Source organism: Periplaneta americana, chromosome 5 (assembly GCF_040183065.1).
Source record: "Periplaneta americana isolate PAMFEO1 chromosome 5, P.americana_PAMFEO1_priV1, whole genome shotgun sequence".
NCBI classification, from domain to species: domain Eukaryota; kingdom Metazoa; phylum Arthropoda; class Insecta; order Blattodea; family Blattidae; genus Periplaneta; species Periplaneta americana.
The window spans coordinates 184,956,045-184,975,959 of NC_091121.1; the positions used below are offsets into that span (position 1 = coordinate 184,956,045).

At 33.1% G+C, this 19,915-nt stretch overlaps 1 protein-coding gene across 1 annotated transcript in view; it reads right to left on the minus strand.

Annotated features, from left to right (window-relative positions):
• Positions 1-19,915, minus strand: part of LOC138700323 (xanthine dehydrogenase-like) — a 129,667-nt gene that overhangs the window by 71,713 nt on the left and 38,039 nt on the right. Inside the window, exons 5-12 of the mRNA XM_069826866.1 lie at positions 18,318-18,574; positions 15,858-16,002; positions 14,388-14,558; positions 12,619-12,695; positions 10,960-11,053; positions 8,769-8,887; positions 7,609-7,793; positions 2,954-3,067 (exon numbers count right to left, since the gene is read on the minus strand). Of these exons, the coding sequence (XP_069682967.1) occupies positions 2,954-3,067; positions 7,609-7,793; positions 8,769-8,887; positions 10,960-11,053; positions 12,619-12,695; positions 14,388-14,558; positions 15,858-16,002; positions 18,318-18,574 (1,162 nt within the window). The remainder of the gene's footprint in view (positions 1-2,953; positions 3,068-7,608; positions 7,794-8,768; positions 8,888-10,959; positions 11,054-12,618; positions 12,696-14,387; positions 14,559-15,857; positions 16,003-18,317; positions 18,575-19,915) is intronic.

Consider the following 19,915-nt stretch of genomic DNA (forward strand, 5'->3'; position numbering starts at 1 on the left):
CACTGTATATGCAAGCTATTATAATGACTGATGAACGGAGTGTTCTGCAGGTACACTGTTTACGCAATCTACTGTAATGACTGGCGAACGGAGTATTCTGCAGGTACACTGTTTACGCATGCTACTATAATGACTGGCGAACGGAGTATTCTGCAGGCACACTGTTTACGCAAGCTACTATAATGACTGGCGAACGGAGTGTTCTGCAGGTACACTGTTTACGCAAGCTACTATAATGACTGGCGAACGGAGTATTCTGCAGGCACACTGTTTACGCATGCTACTATAATGACTGGCGAACGGAGTATTCTGCAGGTACACTGTTTACGTATGCCACTGTAGTTACTGGGGAACGGAGTGTTCTGCAGGCACACTGTTTACGCAAGCTACTGTAGTGACTGGCGAACGGAGTATTCTGCAGGTTCACTGTTTACGCATGCTACTGTAGTAACTGGCGAACGGAGTGTTCTGCAGGTACACTGTTTACGCAAGCTACTATAATGACTGGCGAACGGAGTATTCTGCAGGTACACTGTTTACGCAAGCTACTATAATGACTGGCGAACGGAGTATTCTGCAGGCACACTGTTTACGCATGCTACTATAATGACTGGCGAACGGAGTATTCTGCAGGTACACTGTTTACGTATGCCACTGTAGTTACTGGGGAACGGAGTGTTCTGCAGGCACACTGTTTACGCAAGCTACTGTAGTGACTGGCGAACGGAGTATTCTGCAGGTTCACTGTTTACGCATGCTACTGTAGTAACTGGCGAACGGAGTATTCTGCAGGTACACTGTTTACGTATACTACTGTAGTAACTGGCGAACGGAGTATTCTGCAGGTACACTGTTTACGCATGCTACTATAATGACTGGCGAACGGAGTATTCTGCAGGTACACTGTTTACGCATGCTACTGTAATGACTGGCGAACGGAGTATTCTGCAGGTACACTGTTTACGCATGCTACTATAATGACTGACGAACGGAGTATTCTGCAGGTACACTGTTTACGCATGCTACTATAATGACTGGCGAACGGAGTGTTCTGCAGGTACACTGTTTACGCAAGCTACTGTAATGACTGGCGAACGGAGTATTCTGCAGGTACACTGTTTACGCATGCTACTATAATGACTGACGAACGGAGTATTCTGCAGGTACACTGTTTACGCATGCTACTATAATGACTGGCGAACGGAGTATTCTGCAGGTACACTGTTTACGTATGCCACTGTAGTTACTGGGGAACGGAGTGTTCTGCAGGCACACTGTTTACGCAAGCTACTGTAGTGACTGGCGAACGGAGTATTCTGCAGGTTCACTGTTTACGCATGCTACTGTAGTAACTGGCGAACGGAGTATTCTGCAGGTACACTGTTTACGTATACTACTGTAGTAACTGGCGAACGGAGTATTCTGCAGGTACACTGTTTACGCATGCTACTGTAGTAACTGGCGAACGGAGTATTCTGCAGGTACACTGTTTACGCATGCTACTGTAGTAACTGGCGAACGGAGTATTCTGCAGGTACACTACGTATGCTACTGTAGTAACTGGCGAACGGAGTATTCTGCAGGTACACTGTTTACGCATGCTACTATAATGACTGACGAACGGAGTATTCTGCAGGTACACTGTTTACGCAAGCTACTGTAATGACTGGCGAACGGAGTATTCTGCAGGTACACTGTTTACGCAAGCTACTGTAATGACTGGCGAACGGAGTGTTCTGCAGGTACACTGTTTACGCAAGCTACTGTAATGACTGGCGAACGGAGTGTTCTGCAGGCACACTGTTTACGCAAGCTACTGTAATGACTGACGAACGGAGTATTCTGCAGGCACACTGTTTACGCAAGCTACTGTAATGACTGACGAACGGAGTGTTCTGCAGGTACACTGTTTACGCAAGCTACTGTAATGACTGACGAACGGAGTATTCTGCAGGCACACTGTTTACGCAAGCTACTGTAATGACTGGCGAACGGAGTGTTCTGCAGGCACACTGTTTACGCAAGCTACTGTAATGACTGACGAACGGAGTATTCTGCAGGCACACTGTTTACGCAAGCTACTGTAATGACTGACGAACGGAGTATTCTGCAGGTACACTGTTTACGCAAGCTACTGTAATGACTGGCGAACGGAGTATTCTGCAGGTAGACTGTTTACGCATGCTACTGTAGTGGCTGGTGAGTGGATAGTCAACTTGAAACCACCGTAACACATGTTATCGGTTCCCAACGTTACAAGCCTATATATGATAGGCCTACATAAATAATTGTGAGTTCATCAGATGAGAAATTTATGAACGTTGCAGCTTTGCTAGGCTAGATTGACAATGAAGCAGTAATGTGGGGACGATTGAAAACTAAACATACCTAGCGATATTTTACAGTATCAGCAAAAACAGCAATACCACGTACACAGCGTAAATTAAAAATTGCCCAACAGTTAGTCTTAGTCTAGTAACTAAGAGGGCATCGAGATCAGGAAGGGCTGAAAAGGCATTGTAAAGATCAGAAAAGGTTTTGAGATGCCTTATGTAAATAGTGCTTACTTTTCTTATGCCTAATTTTTTTTATGGTGGTTATGGTGCGGATAAAGCATCTGCAATAAAAATGATAAATTCTTCGACCAGGGCACGATTTTAGAGAATATTAGGTGCTTTTGTTTATGTTCTCAAATGGTAATTGTAGAATAACTACACTAGAATAACTACATTTTACATTAAACTATTATAAAGAAAAGGCATTTACTTCCCAGTTTCAATTTTCACATTTTAAATATTCTGACAACTGTATTTTTACTTAAGTATGTAACATAGAGTATTCAAGAAAATACGTTAATGCTGTACACTTGACAAAGAAATTGAATCTATGTTTTCTGTGCGTGTTGGTATACATAAATATACCGTTCAATAACTAATAATAGCGTAGCTCTTACCCTAATGCCAGAGATCTGCGGTATTGCTCCATGCTTCCAACAGATCCAGGAGGCAGAGGAAGGTCTTCAAGTAATGAATCGTATGCACTTTCAATTACATCTTCTTTCCATTCCCTGAAAAAGAAAATCGCATTATCGGTAATAGTTGCACGAGTGCAATTTGATAAGATTATTCAACGAATAAAGTTAAATAACTTGTAAAACCGAATTACTTACGTAAATGATGATAATTATTGTAAAAAACAGCAATAAGGTATAATTATGTTTCCTTGTAAAGAAGTTAAAAAACAAACTGCTATCTATCACGGCATACTAGATACTACTTCCAACTACTCAGAGCGGAAATACGGAACAACAATACTTAACCTCGAAAGTAAGATAAGCTGAAATGTTACATTAACAGAATAAAAACACGAAAGGTTTTTACAGACATTTATTTATTACTTGAAGTTACAGTTATTTGAAACACAATTTTCAAAATTAAATTTTTTCATTTCTTACCAGATAAGACGCTTTCTTAAAAAGCGTCTTGTCAAGAAACACAACTGCGATTTATTTATTTAATTATTTGTTTATTGTTTAATTATCTGTTTATTGTTTATATATTTATTGTTTATTTATTTACTGCTTGTTTATTAACTCTTTATTGTTTACAATTTATTTGTTTATTTATTGTTTGTTTATTTATTTATTGCTTATTTATTTATTGTTTATTGTTTGTTTGTTTATTTATTGTTTATTGATTTATTTATTGTTTATTTATTTATTGTTCATTGTTTGTTTATTTATTTATTCTTTTATTGTTTATTTATTTAGTTATTTATTTATGTATTTATTGTTTATTTATTTATATATTCATTTACTATTTATTATTTATTTATTTATGTATTTATTTATTGTTTGTTTATTTATTTATTTATTTATTGTTTATTTATGTATTGTTTATTTATTTATGTATTTATTTATTGTTTATTTATTTATGTATTTATTTATTATTTGTTTATTTATTGTTTGTTTATTTATTTATTGTTTACTTATTTATTATTTATTTATTTATTTATTTGTTTGTTTATTTATTGTTTGTTTATTTATTTATTTATTGTTTACTTATTTATTGTTTATTGATTTATTTATTGTTTGTTTATTTATTTATTGTTTCTTTATTTATTTATTGTTTATATATTAATTAATTTATTTATTTAGTGTTTATTTATTTATTGTTTGTTTATTATTTATTTATTGTTTAATATTTATTTATTGTTTGTTTATTTATTTATTATTTATGTATTTATTTATTTATTGTTTATTTATTGTTTATTTATTTATTTATTTATTGTTTATTTATTTATGTATTTATTTATTTATTTATTGTTTGTTTATTTATTGTTTGTTTGTTTATTTATTTATTGTTTACTTATTTATTGTTTATTGATTTATTTATTTATTGTTTATTGATTTATTTATTTATTGTTTGTTTATTTATTTATTGTTTGTTTATTTATTTATTGTTTGTTTATTTATTTATTGTTTCTTTATTTATTTATTGTTTATTTATTAATTAATTTATTTGTTTATTATTTATTTGTTTATTGTTTGTTTATTTATTTATTATTTATGTATTTATTTATTGTTTATTTATTTATTTATTGTTTATTTATTTATTGTTTATTTCCTTATTGTTTCTTTATTTATTTATTATTTATATATTTATTTATTTTTTGTTTATTTATTATTTATTTATGTATTTATTTATTTATTGTTTGTTTATTTATTTATTGTTTATTTATTTATTGTTTGTTTATTTATTTATGTATTTATTTATTTATTTATTTATTTATTTATTTATTTATGTATTTATTGCTCATTTATTTATTTATTTAAAGGCGATTCTGAAACGTTACTGATCAATATCGCAAATAAGTTGAATAGTCTTAAAAACAATGTTACTTATTTTCGTGATGATACACATGATGAACCAGGAGGAAATTAAATGACACACCAGGTATCAGGTTTGAAATGAATATTAATTAGACTAGTCGAATTCCGCTACTAAAACTTCGATAAAATGACTTACAAATAACCCTGAAACAGTTAAAGAAATTATATGATAAATATGTACTTAACAGTAACACCACAGTCTAGTATATACAGTCACGAAGTTTGAGTTGTTGAGAGTACTGGAAACAATAGACTGTGCTGGTACTATTTCGCATTGTCTGTGGTGAGGCGATAGTAGCGATCCTAGTGGTTAGCAACTATCTATGGATGCATATTCCCTACGTATTGAGCTTCGTAACTGTATATACTAGACTTTTATTTTATTCATCCATAACAAGCTACCTCTCACCTCATTATCAGATAACTCTGACTCATGTTTTTATGTCCTTGATACTATTTCTTAGACTAACGCTCTATTTTTGAATAACGAATTACTTACTTCAACAGTGTTGTGTAAATTGCAGAAAGTAATAATTGAAATAACGTACATTAAATTGATCTTGATAGCAGGTGTAGCTATTTTTAGATTCTATAGATAGAGTTTTTCATATAAATAAGTATAGCCCTTGCTTTACAACATAAACCTCCATTACTTTTTACGTATTTATATTGACATTTCTTTCGTGTTGTGTAACGCCGTAGTATGATATCGTATGATGAAGTAGTAACACTTTGATACAACTTAATTCCAGTAAAAATACATTTCATACTATAACACAACTAAAATTTAAAATGAACCAATTTATGAAAGAATAAGTAATGGAAATGAAAAACCGGAGAAAATTGCATACTAATGAGACCAGAAACTGTAAAAGGATTGCTTTAAATTGTAAAAATTACAAGAAAGAAAAGAATGACTGAAATTTACCCATTACGAGTAACTATATAGTGTGTAACAAAAAAAGTGTGAGCAATTTCAGGTATGGATTCCTCAAATGTACAGAAGAAAAAATGGTTATACCAACATGGATTCGAAAATGCTTGGTTTCTGAGTAGGTCTTGCACGTATCATCATAGTACACTCTAGTGCAGCCGTGGCGAGAACGTGACTCGCGAGGCATTGTGGCTCGCAGTGATAGCTGTGCCTTTCGCTTGCTTCTGACCTCCGCCAACCCCCACCCTCTCACTCACTGGAGTCAAACTCCGTTCCATTTGTAATTGTCTCTGACCTGCGAGTGGCATATGTCTCTCTCGAAACCATGTACGAAAGTTCCAAGTAGGATGGGAGGACGCATTTTTTTGCTGTCAATATGATGAGAATATTAAATGTATGATTTGTTCACAAGTATTACGAGGAAAACGGTTGTATAACATAAAACGGCATTACACTACATGTTACTGATGAAACATTAAAAAGTTAAGTGTTATTGTTGTTATTATTATCATCATCATCATCATCATCATCATCATCATCTCTGTACTTCGATCCTTTTTCAGCAGATGTACGAATAATGCGGTTAGCTCTTCAATTTGAACTCACAAATTTACAATGTGATGCCAAATGAAAGCTAGATGTAAGAACTTGACAAATGTTGAACTTTGAAATCTTTGCCAAAAAATAAATATCCGAAGCTTCATTCTTTCGCTTGCTCTGTTGAAGCCATGTTCGCTACAACTTACGTTTGTAAAAATTTTTTTTCAACAATGAAAATAGTAAAAACCAAATTTATATCACGACTGACAAACAAATACCTTCGTGATCAACTACGACTGGCAGTAAGTGACATTATTCCTGAGTTTGAAACTCTGTCGCAGAGACATTCTGAAGACAGTTAATTTTAGGTTGTGATATGGTTCATTTATTCTTCATTTCTTTCTTCGTTACACGTACTAAACATTAGTTTGTAGCCTTGTACTGTATAAAATTATATTTAAGTGCTTGACGTAAGGAAAATGAAAATCCGTTAATAAGTCAGACAGTTGCTTCACTTCCCCTTCGGGTGTCCGCCTCCCTCCATAGATGCTATGCACGTTGCAGGTTACACAGTGACTCGGCGCATGATTAAATTTTCGCCACCGCTGCTCTAGTGCGTTTGTTTGCTGGAATGATTATGATGCATTCTGTTTACATTTCATTCGATGAACTTCTGCTTGAATACAAGCCACGGTTCGTCGTCTCATCCAGATCCGAACATGTTTGGCCTCCACGCTCACCGGATTTCAATCCATTGCACATTTTTCTGTGGGGACACTTAGGTTGGTGTATTCGACTCGTGTGGATAATAAAGGAACTCTCCATGAACGAATTCTGCAAGGCTGTGAGATAAAAGCTATGCCAGAAATTTGGACGAGATACTGTCTGTATTTAGACAGGTGGTAGACATTTTGTACAGTTCATCTAAGGAAATGTAAACAGAAAGCATCATAATAAATAAAGTGCGCAACTGTATGCTTTGCAGATGAATGGAGGGGATTTTCAACAAATGTAATTAAGAAACGATACATTTCCAATGTTTTCCTTAACAGTCTTTGTTAATACTTCATCATCATGTAGCGGGATAACGAGTAGCCGATCCCATATTGTCTGACAGGAAATGTTTGTCTTGCCCTCCCCAATTACACCCTAGTTTGTGTAATGAATTCGGAAAGACCCTGTGTACGTTGACTGCATGCAACTAGGTTTCTTGTGCTAAAACTTTTCTTTTGTAAGAACTTACTTTCTCAGAAGAAATTCTCTTGTTTTCTGAGCACAGACAGTTCTGTATGATATTCCACCAAATGCAATTTCAATATTCTCTATGTTATTGGTTCCTGACTCGAACTCAACATTGACGGCCATGTTGACAACAGCACTGTCCACATAGTGTCTCTTGGACTGCTTGTAAGCTTCAACATACTGATTCTGCAAAATAAAATAACACATGTCTTTAAACTGATTTCTTGTTAAGTAATCCTATATCTCATGCAAGATTTCGGTTTCTGTAGCAAGTTATAGACACAGAAAATACAACCCAGCATTTCGCAGCTACTAGGTCCGACACTTTGGATATTTCTGCATCTACGATACTTTGCAAAAATCCAAATATCTTCCACTGCATTTGAACACCATTTTTTTCTTTCGGAAGAGGGCCCGTAGGCAAGCACCGCAATTTTTGGCTTATTGCGCAACCTCCTTTTATTGCAATGATTTTTTAAGTCCTTAGGACCGCTCATCAAACATGTTGAAGAAGCATTCTTGCCATTTATTGGCTGGCCTTGATAATAAACTAAAAAAATTACTAATATACAAAAGAGATTTATTTATTTTTATTTATTTATTTATTTATTTATTTATTTATTTATTTATTTATTTATTTATTTATTTATTTATTTATTTATTTATTTATTCATTTATTCATTTGTTTGTTTGTTTTTGTTTTTTTTTTGTTTTGTTTTCTTTCTTCGTTTGTTTGTTTCTTTCTTTCTTTCTTCGTTTGTTTATTTGTTTATGCGTTTATTTATTTATGTATTTATTTATTTACTTATTTACTTAATTACTTATTTATTTATTTACTTATTCATTTGTTCAATAATTTTATTTAATTAATTGATTAATTATTTAATTAATTGTTTGATTGATTAATTTTTTTAATATTTATTTCTTTATTTGTTTGATTATTTATTTAATTATTTGTTTAATTTTAATTGTTTAATTATGTAATTATTTAATTATTCTGGTAGAGTTAAGACCATGAGACTTTGTCTTCCACACTATCACAAGTGAAATATAATTGATACAATAAAACGTAGAAGCATTAATATTAATAGCGAATGACATGGATATACAATATTAATACATACCTTGTTTGTGTTACATAATGTAGTTGGAGGTACTTACTTCTTTTGTGTATGGAATATTTACTGCCAAGATGACCTCATCATCCTCAATGACGTTGCGTTTTCCCGGCTTTCCATTGAAAAACGTCTGATTGATTACTATGGTTCTCAGGCCTCTTTCTGAAAATACATTGCTTGCTTAAATTTCAACTGTTAAATGACTGAAGTAATTCATATTTTAAAACGGTACATGACACTAGTAAATGTCAAACCAAGAAATCGCTTCAGTTACACTACTAGAAATAATCATCATATTGTAACACCTACGGCCAGGTTGACAAAGACCTAGAAATGGTTCAGTGTTATTTCTTGAGATATGTTTAACAGATTGCCTAAGAATGCCCACTCAATTAGCTTATTTAGATTTAAAGTTGTTTTAAAAAATGGCTTTTAGATAATCCTTTTTATCATATTAATAAATTTTTCGACGGCCATATGAACTTGGAATTTTAATCTGTTTGTTTTATTGTCTATAATTATGCTATTGTAATTCTGACAAATATACATTATTGGTTGCTTGGGGTTGGGATTGGGCTTGTTGATTGATTAATTGATTGGGTTGATTGGTTGATTGATTGAATTGGGTTGATTGGTTGATTGATTGAATTGGATTGATTGATTGATTGATTGAATTGGATTGATTGAATTGGATTGATTGATTGAATTGGGTTGGATTGATTGATTGAATGAATTGGGTTGGATTGATTGATTGAATTGGATTGGATTGATTGATTGATTGAATTGGGTTGGATTGATTGATTGAATTGGGTTGGATTGATTGATTGATTGAATTGGGTTGGATTGATTGATTGATTGATTGAATTGGGTTGGATTGATTGATTGAATTGGGTTGGATTGATTGATTGAATTTGGTTGGATTGATTGATTGAATTGGGTTGGATTGATTGATTGATTTGGGTTGGATTGATTTATTGGTTGATTGAATTGGGTTGGATTGATTGATTGATTTGGATTGATTGATTTAATTGGGTTGGGTTGATTGATTGAATTGGGTTTGATTGATTGATTGAATTGGGTTGGATTGATTGATTGACTGAATTGGGTTGGATTGGTTGATTGATTGAATCGGGTTGGATTGATTGATTGAATTGGGTTGGATTGATTGATTGATTGATTGATTGAATCGGGTTGGATTGATTGAATGATTGAATCGGTTGGATTGATTGATTGAATCGGGTTGGATTGATTGATTGAATCGGGTTGGATTGATTGATTGAATCGGGTTGGATTGATTGATTGAATCGGGTTGGATTGATTGAATGATTGAATCGGGTTTGATTGATTGAATGATTGAATCGGGTTGGATTGATTGAATGATTGAATCGGGTTGGATTGATTGATTGAATCGGGTTGGAGTGATTGATTGAATCGGGTTGGATTGATTGAATTGGACTGATTGATTGAAATGGTTTAGTTGGTTGATTGATTGATTGATTGGTTGAATTGAATCGGTCGGAGCTAAAAGGAACTAAGTCAAAGCATGCAGTTTTGGGTTATGCAACAATTTGAGCAACGGATGTCATGCGCATCGAACGGTGGAAGAAGGAACTAAGACTTTTAAATATTCTTTTGTCTTCTATAACATAAAAATATAATATTTGTGTTATTAGTGGAATGTTTCTTGCTTCTCCTGAAAGGTTGTGAAAAATGACTCAGTTTCTTTTAGCTCCGACTGATTCAATTGGTTTGGATTGGTTGGTTGTTTGATTGAATTGTTTATTTGAAAAGTGTAAAATTTTAAAACCTATAAACGTTGGAAAGGAGAAAGAAAATATATAATTAACATATCAGATAGACAGCACGTGTTCAACATAAAATTATACTATATGAAGGCTATAATAATTTCGTAACATCCACGTCAGTGAACGTTATGCCCAGTACTGTTTCCGCCTACAAAACCATTAAATACCTCCAACATGTATCGACTGTTATTTGGGCTGCCTAAACAAAAATGAACGGCTTAAGGAAGACACCTTGTAGAGGGCGACTGTCTAGTGTTAGTTCGGAATGAAGAATGAATGGGTTAAAAACCCGAAACATGATGATGATGATGATGATGATGATGATGATGACGACAATGTTTAATAAATTAATGACTATGATGATGGCTATGGTGTTAAAATTGGTACATTTCAAAGATTAAATCATAATAATACATTATAATACCTTACCTTGGCTTTGGACTTCGAGCTCACATCCAGAAACCATATAAATTGGATTGAGGTCAGAAAGCGGACTGGACACCATTATGTTACCACCCACGCACTGAAATAAATTGTGATGTTATTCAACAATCAACTAAAATCCACACTAAAATTAAATGCATTGACTTTTAATGATATCTTCAAATAAACATGGCTTATTTTAATAAAAGAAATTTAACAAGTTAATTGAGGGTAAATATTGATCGTCTTTCCAAAATAGTTTTTAGTTACACAGGGTGTTCAGAATGTCACTGTACACTTCCACCAGTAGGTAATAATATATTTTGAAAGTGACGTCCATAAGGTCTGGATCCGTTTTATTTTTTTTTTTTTCGAATAATTTCACTAGATTTTGTTGTGAAATGCTCCCTATTTACGCTATTATTGTAGCTAGCTTGCAATTCATAAAATGTGCACGGGTGATCTCGTAACACTGCACTTTTGCTGTTTTGCACTTTATATAAAGGCCTGGTGGTGCTACACCTGAAGAGCGTTGAGGCCACAGTATTTTAAAAAATGACGCGTTCTCCAAAATTATTAGTGAAAAGTTGTAAACATATCAGTTATTGTTTATTGTTGATAGGCGCATAAATACTCGTCTGGGAAACTTTGCTTTAAGTTTAAGATAACTAAGAAAAACACGTCTTGTTGCAATGTCGAGTTCTTTGCATTCGTATACTTCTCTCGACATTATACGTAATTCCAAACACTGAGACATTCTATTTATTTCAGTGTATGTCTACAGATCCAGACGAATAGAATTTTGTGCGAGATCGTGCGTATTTGCTTGTTTTCCGCACAGAACCAATACGCGGTAAGTGTGAAATACCACATTCAGTATTCCCAACGTAACACACATAACAATTTCCCTCTTCTTACCGCTTAAGCGCGACATTCATTTTACTGTTTTAGGCTTTTAACATATTATTTTTAGAGACGTTTAACATAGTAATAATTATAAATTGGAAACTTACCACTGCAATTTCACCTAAATTGCAATGTTAATTATTGTTTTTAAATATTTGCAAAAAATTAAGTAAAGTCTACTACTCCACGAAACTTATTGCATTCCTGATACAAATAACATTAAGGAAGCCGTGAAAAAATCAACAAGATTCCTGATGCGGATGTTATTACTGCAATATGTTATATAAATAATATTTTTTAAAATATTAAAATGAAAAATAAATCATTACATAACCTTACCGTTTGTTTTAAGTTCGCATTTATAGACTGGGGGAAAAAAAAGACAGACGTATATCACGGCCTGCTGGAGTATAGTAAACACAGAAAATATTTTATAGCAACAATGTTGAAGAAAGATATTAAGTTTTTCGTAGTTGCCGTCATTAAACAGAAACCAACATGGATATTTCATTGCAACTAATTAGAAATTCGTATTTCAGGTAAGTAATAAACGATTTTCGCACAAAATAATGTACGATACACGAGCGGTATGTTTGTTTTCATGTTCTCGGAAATTAAAAAAGCTCAACTACGTTTCGCTTTTTCAATCTTTTCCTCGACCATGAAAACGTCAACATACCGCTCTTGTAACGTATATTACTATTTCGAAGCACTGATTTCACCATTAGTATACTAACTAAAATAAGTCATAAATCTTACAGAAACATTGCGAATCTGTTGTGAAGCGAAGACTTCAATCATGTTCACGATAGCTGAAAACAGTCTGGTCTTGTGTTCTGAAACAGAATACACACATACAAGGCAATGCAAAACGTATAATTATTTTGTCACCTCATACAATATACAGTGACCGGAAGAGACAAGAATAAAGAAAATGCAGATAATGGATTTATATCTAGTGGGTAAAAACTGAAATCTAAAATCGCATTCACCAATATTCCCCAAGGAGGAAAATCTAATAATTATATCATTTAGGCCTAATTATACCCATACTATAGGACATACAGTTTGTTTTCTGCGAAATGCGGTGCAACGCAGTACTTTGTGTTCCCAATGCAAGTTGAATCCAGCGCGCGGCGTTTCTTATTTTTATTTATTTATTTATTTATTTGTTGATGAACATAACAGGCAAGACCAATTGCAATGTTCACGACTAACAAATAATTGATAAAACATAAACAAGTTAAAGGAAACATACACTTATTAAAAACTGAAACAAAATAGAAATAAGAGAAAGAAAAAAAGAGAAATTGAAATAAGGTGTGAAAGTAGCTCCAAATTAACTAACAACAATATTCTGTAAAATATGATAACACATAATTCTGAATCTAGAGAAATTCATATTGAAAATATCAACATTCGGATGAGGATGTAATTTATTGTATCTGTAACATTTGGAAAACTGGGGAATTTTTGTGGGATTCAGTATTTGTCCTTGGTATGTAAAGCAAATTTCGAAATTTCGTTTTAAGCTTAGGTGCATATAATGTTACATAATAAAATAAACCAACACAGTCCAACTTATTGTTAATAATTTTATAAAGAAAGTTTAAAGATTGACAATTTCGTCTAATTTGCAAACTAGTAAAATGGAAATGTTGAAGCATTGTAGCATAACTCTCATAGGTAGGATAATCATAAAGTCTGTAATATAACCATTTTAGAAATTTATTTTGAATTTTTTCTAGTAACAGAATATATTTGTTAGTAACTGGGTTCCAGATAACAGCAGCGTATTGTAATTTAGATCGAACAATAGAATTATACAAAATTATTATAGTTTTCACTTTGAATTTATAAGAATTTCTCATAACAAAACCTAAACTTTTATAGGACAAATTTATAATATTATTAATATGACTATAGAATGTAAAATTGCTGCTAAATAATATACCTAAATCTTTATGTTCATTTTCTGCTGGTAAAACTTTTGCCTCTATTTTATATGAAAACTTAATTGTATTTTTCAATCTAGAAAAGGTCATATGTATACACTTATTTATATTAAATAACAATTTATTATTAATACTCCATATATGTAAGTTTGTAATATCTGTTTGAAGTAGCTTACAATCTGATATAGTTTTGATTTCTTTATACAATTTAATATCATCCGCAAATAATAAAATTTTAGAATGTTGTACACAATTCACAATATCATTAACAAACAATAAAAACAATAATGGACCAAGATTGGAACCTTGAGGCACACCAGAATTTATCGTTTGTGCTATCATCGAGCAGTGCGCTCGTAGCCGTGTGCTGTTATCTAAAATGATGGTTGTAAACTTAACAATTTATAGAATAAAAGTAGTTAAAAACTAACTTGCTCGTCAATTTTATGAAAGGAGTTGCCGAAACTAGAATCGAACCACAAAAAACTTACAAACAAACCAAGGACCTATTATTTACGTCCCAGTTTGGACAGAATGAGGAGCGTAGAAACACAAACCATTTTATTAACGTACCAGGCTGAGAGCTAATTGAAGTCTCCAGGGCTTCTTGTAGTCTACTTATGGTCACAGCAGCCCCAACGCGAAGGCCGGTACTGTTTTCCGTAATTGTCGTCAACTCGGAGACGATGCATGGATGGATAAGAACTGGGCATGGTGGAGACTGGCTTTTAGCTTCTACCAAACCTTAAATAGAAGTAATCCGCATATTGCAATAACATAATCAACAGTAATCTCACTAGACGTTTTGATTTATCTAGAGAAAATCAAAACTCGAGTGGGATTTAATTGACTATTACACGATTAGAAGAAAGTATATAAAGATTAGAAGTAACGAAGTACTCCAATACAATAAAATATTAATTGACTTACGAAAATACAACTGTCTTCAAATGTATTATTGTACCATCTCAACATTACAAATATTACGCTAGATGCATGCTAGATGGCAGTAGTGTCTTTATACAGACACTGTAATGATTACTATTCAATAAATCTTAATATTAAACAATCTCTGATACGTGACTATCCATAATATCATATAGCAGAAGTTCTTTTTATCCTCTCAGAGCAGAAGCTATAACATAACCTAATATACACAAGTGTTAGAAAAGTTTTAATTAACGACGATGACATAAAAAATAAACATGAATAATTTTAAAAGGAATAATTATTGAATGTACAAGTTTCAAATTTGAATGTGGTTGGTGGTTCAATTGATGTTATATTGGACGTGTGCGTAATAGAAGTGGAACTCGTTGATTTAGGCCTACATGGTGTATTCAACTTATTCAGAATTTCCGAATGAATAATTTTAAAAAGAATAATTATTGAATGCACAATTTTCAAATTTGAATGTGGTTGGTGGTTCAAATGATGTTATATTGGACGTGTGCGTAATAGAAGTGGAACTCGTTGATTTAGGCCTATATGGTGTATTCAACTTATTCAGTATTTCCGAATGGTGCTCTTCATTTATTTGTAAATCGGATTTCAGAAGATGCATAGGTATGATAAGTGATTTTTATTAATTCTTGTCCTTGAATGCCAATGCGAGTCATATTTGAAACTGCTGTGCATCAACTGGAGTGGTTTGTAATTTTATATATAGATATATATACAGTATATATATATATATATATATATATATATATATATATATATTTTTTTTTTTTTTTTGACGTCCAGACCAGCGCAGTTTCAAATGTTGGCAAACAAAGAAACAAATGCTAGGGACGCGATAAAATTAAACAAATGCTAGGGACGCGATAAAATTGTGCGATAATCAGCCATGATTGGTTGAAATACGTCCTTTCGTACCGTTTTATTGGTCAAAAGTAGTAGGACGTAGTAAGAGTGTAATAATCATAGTAAAATCACATTAATGCTTAAAGTTTGGTACATAGTAAATCAAGAGTTCAGAATCTTAGCAATGATAATATCCCATAAGAATTATGTACTTAAACGCAAAATTGCAGAACTTACCTACATTTGTGTTACCAACAATTATATGTGCTTGGTTTTTAAAACGTGACTTCAGATTTAACAGCTCTTTAAGCGTTGTTGGTCGATACCAAGTGATCCTCTTTCCTTGAAGAATTAAAGTCTTTTCTTCAAATTTTGATGAAAGCTGCAGACATAAACTATTATTAGTCAGTATTTAAGTTACACAACGCAGAGCTGCACGCATTGTATTCTTCACCTGACATAATTAGGAACATTAAATCTAGACGTTTGAGATGGGCAGGACATGTAGCACGTATGGGCAAATCCAGAAATACATATAGAGTGTTAGTTGGGAGGCCGGAGGGAAAAAGACCTTTGGGGAAGCCGAGACGTAGATGGGAAGATAATATTAAAATGGATTTGAGGGAGGTGGGATATGATGGTAGAGACTGGATTAATCTTGCTCAGTATAGGGAACAATTGCGGGCTTATGTGAGGGCGGCAATGAACCTACGGGTTCCTTAAAAGCCATTAAGTAAGTAAGTCAGTATTTTAACAGTTCTTGTTAGCAACAGAAACGAATGAAACAATAGGAGGTGGACCAGGTTGCCGGAAGAGACAAAAAAAAATAGAGAACAAGAAAACACTTCATACGTGCTACCACAAGAAGTAGTAAGAAATAGTAATAATAGTAGTAGCAGCAGCAATAACAATAATAGTGACAGTAATGAAATAATTTAAATATTTGTCTTGTAATAACAACCATTAAACATTGAGAAAATTGAAGCAACTATTATTATTAACAAGAATTGTTAGAAAAATATTTCGTTAGCCTATTCTTAAATTGGTTTGATGTCTGACAGTCCCTGACATTTACTCGGTAGGAAATTCCAAAGCCGAGGAACAGCCACAGTGAAAGAAGATGAATATGAGGATGTTCGGTGGGAGGGAATGGATAATATTGAGGAGTGTTGTGATCGTGTGTCTAGGTTATGATGGGTGGATAAATTTTGAAAACGAGACGCAAGATAGACAGGAGTGGAGAAATGTAATATGTGAAAGAGAAGGGAAAGACAGTGGATTTTCCTACGATCTTCTAGACGGAGCCAGGACAACATTGCGAGGGATGGTGTCACGTGATCAGCCCGGCGAATATTGCAGACGAAACGGACGCACATATTATGAACACGTTGTAGTCTCTGCGCCGAAGTAACGCTTAGGTCAGTAAGCAGAATATCACAGTAATCGAAGTGGGGCATCACGAGTGTTTGCACTATTTTTTTTTTCGGGGAAAAGGGTAGAAAATCTTTCAGTCGCCTAAACAAGTGGATTAATGAGAATACTTTTTTGCAAGTTTCTGCAACTTCAATATTCCAATTTAAACTTTTATCCATATATAATAGGCATATATATAGAGTAGACCTGGTTGGCGAGTTAGTATAGCGCTGGCCTTCTATGCCCAAGGTTGCGGGTTCGATCCCGGGCCAGGTCGATGGCATTTAAGTGTACTTAAATGCGACAGGCTCATGTCAGTAGATTTACTGGCATGTAAAAGAACTCCTGCGGGACAAAATTCCGGCACATCCGGCGACGCTGATATAACCTCTGCAGTTGCGAGCGTCGTTAAATAAAACATAACATTATATATATACAGGGTATTAAAAAAGTATCCAATATTTTAGGAGTGATAGTATGCATCAAAATAAGAAAATAATGTCTAATAAACATGGGTCCTACGACACATGCTTTCTGAGATCTGAATAATTGCTCATAGCCGGTGCTCAATATGACGTCCATTCATGACAGTGCATTTCTCTGCCCTACAATACAGCAGACTACCAGATAATCATACCGTAGTTGACACCCCTGGCATGGAATACTGAAAACAAAAGTCTGGTTGCGGATATGAGCGGGGTTCAGCAGAGATGGTGTTGTGAATTTTCGTAATCAGCATGTGTGGGCTGATGAAAATCCCCATGCAGTTGAAGAAACAAGGCATCAGCACCGATTCTCAATCAACGTATGGGCAGGCGTTCTTGGCGATAGATTAAGGGCCATACGTGCTACCACAGGGATTAACTGGGGATCGTAATCAGGACTTTCTTATCAACGTATTAAAACAAATTTCAAAGAGTGCGTGATTCCTTACGCCGAAGGACAAAGAAATGCATTGCCATGAATGGACGTCACATTCAGCACCTCCTATGAACAAGTGTTCAGATCTCAGAAAGTAGACTATGTGTTGTAGGACCCATGTTTATTAGACATTATTTTCTTGTCTTGATGCATACTAGCACCTCTAAAGTATTGGATACTTATATATACACCTAAGTTCTTTACTGATTCACTGAACGGAATTATTTCTTGAGTTACAGTGAAAAAGTCTCAAGAAAATGAGACAGGGAGAGAAAAAAATAGAGAATAGAATCAGAGCAGGCGTTATAATTGCAGTAATAGCAATATTAGACATTATTAGATGCACTCAGAATAATTACGTACCTGCAATTCTGGAGGAAAGATTGCCTCCTGTGATGGATCAAATGGCGTGTACTCATTTTTGTTAAATAGATGTACTGCTTGACTCTCAATATCTGTACCACCATTTGTTCTATTTTTGCAACATTTATCTCCAAGTAGACATTCACCATCACTAGAATCCATTCCATTGGCCAGAGTCTTCCATTGTTTCCCATCTTGTGCAAAGCTACTGAAACCTTCCAAGATCGGCCGATATCCTGTGCATCTGCAGAGATTTCCTAAATAAAAATGGGCAATGTTAACATTTGCTAGATAGCTTCACAAGTAAACATTTATTACGATACTAGCCGTACCCGTGCGCTCCGCTGCACCTGTTATAAATAAATATAAAGTAATTACATAATTAAAATAGGACGTTTGATCCAGGGAACATTCGTGTTTGATAGAAGGATAAATCGTTTAATATGTTACTTAATTTAAATTGTATTTAAAATATTAAAATGCGATCATTTTGATCCACAGACCACTCATTTGGTGCAATGACAATTCCTTTAACATGTTATTAATTGTTATTACCAATTATTTTTGGAAAAGCGAAAATTAACAGAAAAATTTTGGCTACAGATTTATTATTATGTTTATATTATATTACATTACATTACATTACATTACATTTCATTATATTATATTATATTATATTATATTATATTATATTATATTATATTATATTATATTATATTATATTATATTATATTATATTATATTATATTATGTAAAAAGTGTGTTGATAACGGATGTACTCGAATTAGAAAGTTTTTAATTTGTTGTGGGAGCTCTTGAATCTCAGGAGGAACAGCTTTTACAACAGCGCAACATAATCTGCTTGGCTCATTACCCAATTTTTTTGCATTGCATTTATTGCATATATATTTTATGTATTTTAACACCATTCAATTGAGCATAGTTAAAATCTGAATTAATAAATAATGGATTGCTAAGCTAACGTACTATTACTGCATACTAAATCAATACACTCTCGTTGTTCGTTAATTCTCTGAGATAAAAATGAAAATGTTCATAAACATTATTTTAAGAAATACAGGAAATGAATATACAGAATAACCTATCAAGCTTTCTGTGCATAAGAAGCTATTTTAATCTTACCTGTCCTCAATTCACTCACAAGTTACTGTAATAACATTATAGCATTATGTCCATCTAGAGAAACTACACTTTCCAATGATGAAATAATAATTAATTATACAAATCGGTTAATTTAGCTTCCTATATTACTTCATACAAACACAGAAATATTGTCTGTAGGCTATGTTTCATAGCTTTCGATTGTTGTGTCCAAGGCCCCTTATAGACGAAGCCATTTGTATTTTATTTCAATACACCGCCTTAGATGGCAGTTATTTTAATTTTAAAACTCATTTATCTCATTAAATATCAGTCCTATCAAAATTTTTCAAAGAATAAAATTTATCAGAAATCATTTTAAAGAAACTTTTATGCAATATTTTTCACAAAAAATCAATAATAAGCGAGATATTTCGATTTATTTAATTCAGGCCCCCTTATAACCCCTCTTTTAAATGACGTATTTTGAATGCCGT